This window comes from Echinops telfairi, unplaced genomic scaffold (assembly GCF_000313985.2).
Source record: "Echinops telfairi isolate 266 unplaced genomic scaffold, ASM31398v2 ScPeMD7_22;HRSCAF=79, whole genome shotgun sequence".
NCBI lineage: Eukaryota > Metazoa > Chordata > Mammalia > Afrosoricida > Tenrecidae > Echinops > Echinops telfairi.
In genome coordinates this window covers 4,876,970-4,879,079 of record NW_022103919.1, presented here as the reverse complement: position 1 = coordinate 4,879,079, position 2,110 = coordinate 4,876,970, and the positions used below count along the sequence as shown (strand labels likewise).

The window sequence follows — 2,110 nt, the reverse complement described above, 5'->3', positions numbered from 1 at the left end:
GCGCGCCCTCGGCGCCGGCGCCGCGTTGGGTCGTGCGGCTCCGTCGGCCACGCCCCTCCTCCTCCCCCTCAGCCGACCAATCGAAGAGGGTAACGTAACGGAGAGGGCGTGGCCAGGCGGGCTCAGCGCGCTTGGGGCGGGGCCGCTGCTCTGACCTCACTACTTCGCGCCGGAAGCGGCTCGGTTTGGGGCGCCCCGGTGCGTCTGCGGACCCGCGGGGCCGGTGCCAACATGCCGGTCACCGGGAAGACTTTCCGCCGGCGCCGGGCCGACTCAGAGTCAGAGGAAGATGAGCAGAAATCAGAGGAGGTTCGGTATGTGCAGAACGAGACTCCCCCAGGGCAGGTAGACGCAGTCAGGGTGGGTGCGGTAGCCAGTGGCCAGGTGCCTCGCTGACACAACCGCTGATACAGTTGTGTTTTTGTGGGGACGAAGAAGTCGCGCTTTGGACGGGTGAAGGCCTCTGGCCTAGGGTCGCAAGTTGGGAGAGGTGTCCCCAACTCCGTGGGTCTGACCCCCAGTGGGTCCACCCGGGGGGTTGATCTCCACCACTCTTAACGGCGGCTCAGCCGTGGGGCCGGGGAGCCGGTCGAAGCTGCCTGGCTTCTGTTTGTTTGCTGGGAGCATCGCTTAGCTCGTGCATGCCCTTTCTTCAGATTGAAACTGGAAGAAACCCGGGAGGTGCAGAATTTGAGGAAGAGACCCAATGGAGTGAGGTGAGTACCCAGGGGCGGACAGCAAGCCCCCGCCCACGGTGCCTTTTTACATTGTCTACTTTGTTTCCACTGCCCGGAGAGGGGACCAGTGTTCTCTGAAAACATGTAACCAGACCTATTCCATGGGCCGTTGTGGTCGTTGCTCCGGAGGCCCGCAAACGGATCCCCAACCTGGTTTTGGTTACACCCAGTTAATTGTGGAATGCCCATTGAGTGTTAAGAATTGGGAAGATTTGGAAATGTATAATCAAGAAAATAACAATCAGCAGCCTCATTCTCCCAAACCGAGGAAACCAATGTGAACATTTTCATGTCCTTTCCCCTCTCTGCCCCCCTCTTAGACTGTGGTCAATATTGCACACGCTTTTTTAGATACATGCTTTATTTTTTATAGTAATAGTTTTATTGACATACAGAATCATGTACACTTTTATTCTTTGGCATTTTAACGCAACATGACATTTTAAACCCACATTGAGAGATATGTTTGTCAACCTTTTTTATGACTGCACAATATTCTACCTAATGATTTTGCCACCATTTGGTTATGATTCCCCTGTATGGGGACATGTAGGGTAATTATATAAATTCTTGCCATCAAATAAGCCTGCATAGATCATCTCCCACATTTGTCTTTAGAGGTCATTTCCCTGAAGGCAGAATCTTGAAAAAATGAGATTACTAAGCAAAGGGATACCAAATGGCTTTACAGGAAAGTGTCCCACTTCACCGCCAGCCGCAGCCTCCTCTAGCAGTGAGAGAGTTTATCGAACCCTATTTTATCTCTCTGCTGTTGGCTTTGTTTAACATTTTATTGTGTTTTAGGTGAAAGTTTACATAGCAGATTAGTTTTCCAATAAGCGATTTATACACACACTGCTTCATGATGCTGGTTGCGATCCCTGCAGTGTGTCAGCACTCACCACTTTTCCTCCCGGGTCTCTGGTCCCATTGATCCTGTTCCCTGGTTCCAGGCCAATGTTGCCCGATGGTCTCGCACGGTTGAGTGCTCTGGAGTTTATTTCTTGTGAGATTTCCCAGCTGGCTTTGGAGCCAACCCTTCAAGTCTTATCTTTGCACTGATGTTGTTCTAAAACATGCTCTCCCTTACTGTGTGCTTATTCTCAGCGCGGTGGCCTTGCTGGTGGGGGAGAAAGTGCAGGAAGAGACAACCCTTGTAGTAAGTTGTGGGGGTTCTGGGCTGTGGGGAAATGTGGCTGCTCTTCACTGGCTGGCGGTTTTGTTTTTCTTCAGAAATCCCACTGCCAGTTACAGAGATGCTCCTTTTAAACTAAGTATGCTTTCTCCAGGACGATCCCTTTCAGATGAACACGGGCGGTATGGTGGACATGAAGAAGCTGAAGGAGAGGGGGAAGGACAAGTAAGCACAGGAC

At 51.8% G+C, this 2,110-nt stretch overlaps 1 protein-coding gene across 1 annotated transcript in view; it reads left to right on the top strand.

The window, feature by feature from the left end:
- Positions 1-195: 195 nt before the first annotated feature.
- The window catches only part of CUNH9orf78 (chromosome unknown C9orf78 homolog), a 10,589-nt gene continuing 8,674 nt past the window's right edge, over positions 196-2,110 (top strand). The window contains exons 1-4 of the mRNA XM_045288517.1: positions 196-314; positions 657-716; positions 1,845-1,896; positions 2,027-2,097. Coding sequence (XP_045144452.1) covers positions 232-314; positions 657-716; positions 1,845-1,896; positions 2,027-2,097 — 266 coding nt within the window. The 5' untranslated portion in view covers positions 196-231. The remainder of the gene's footprint in view (positions 315-656; positions 717-1,844; positions 1,897-2,026; positions 2,098-2,110) is intronic.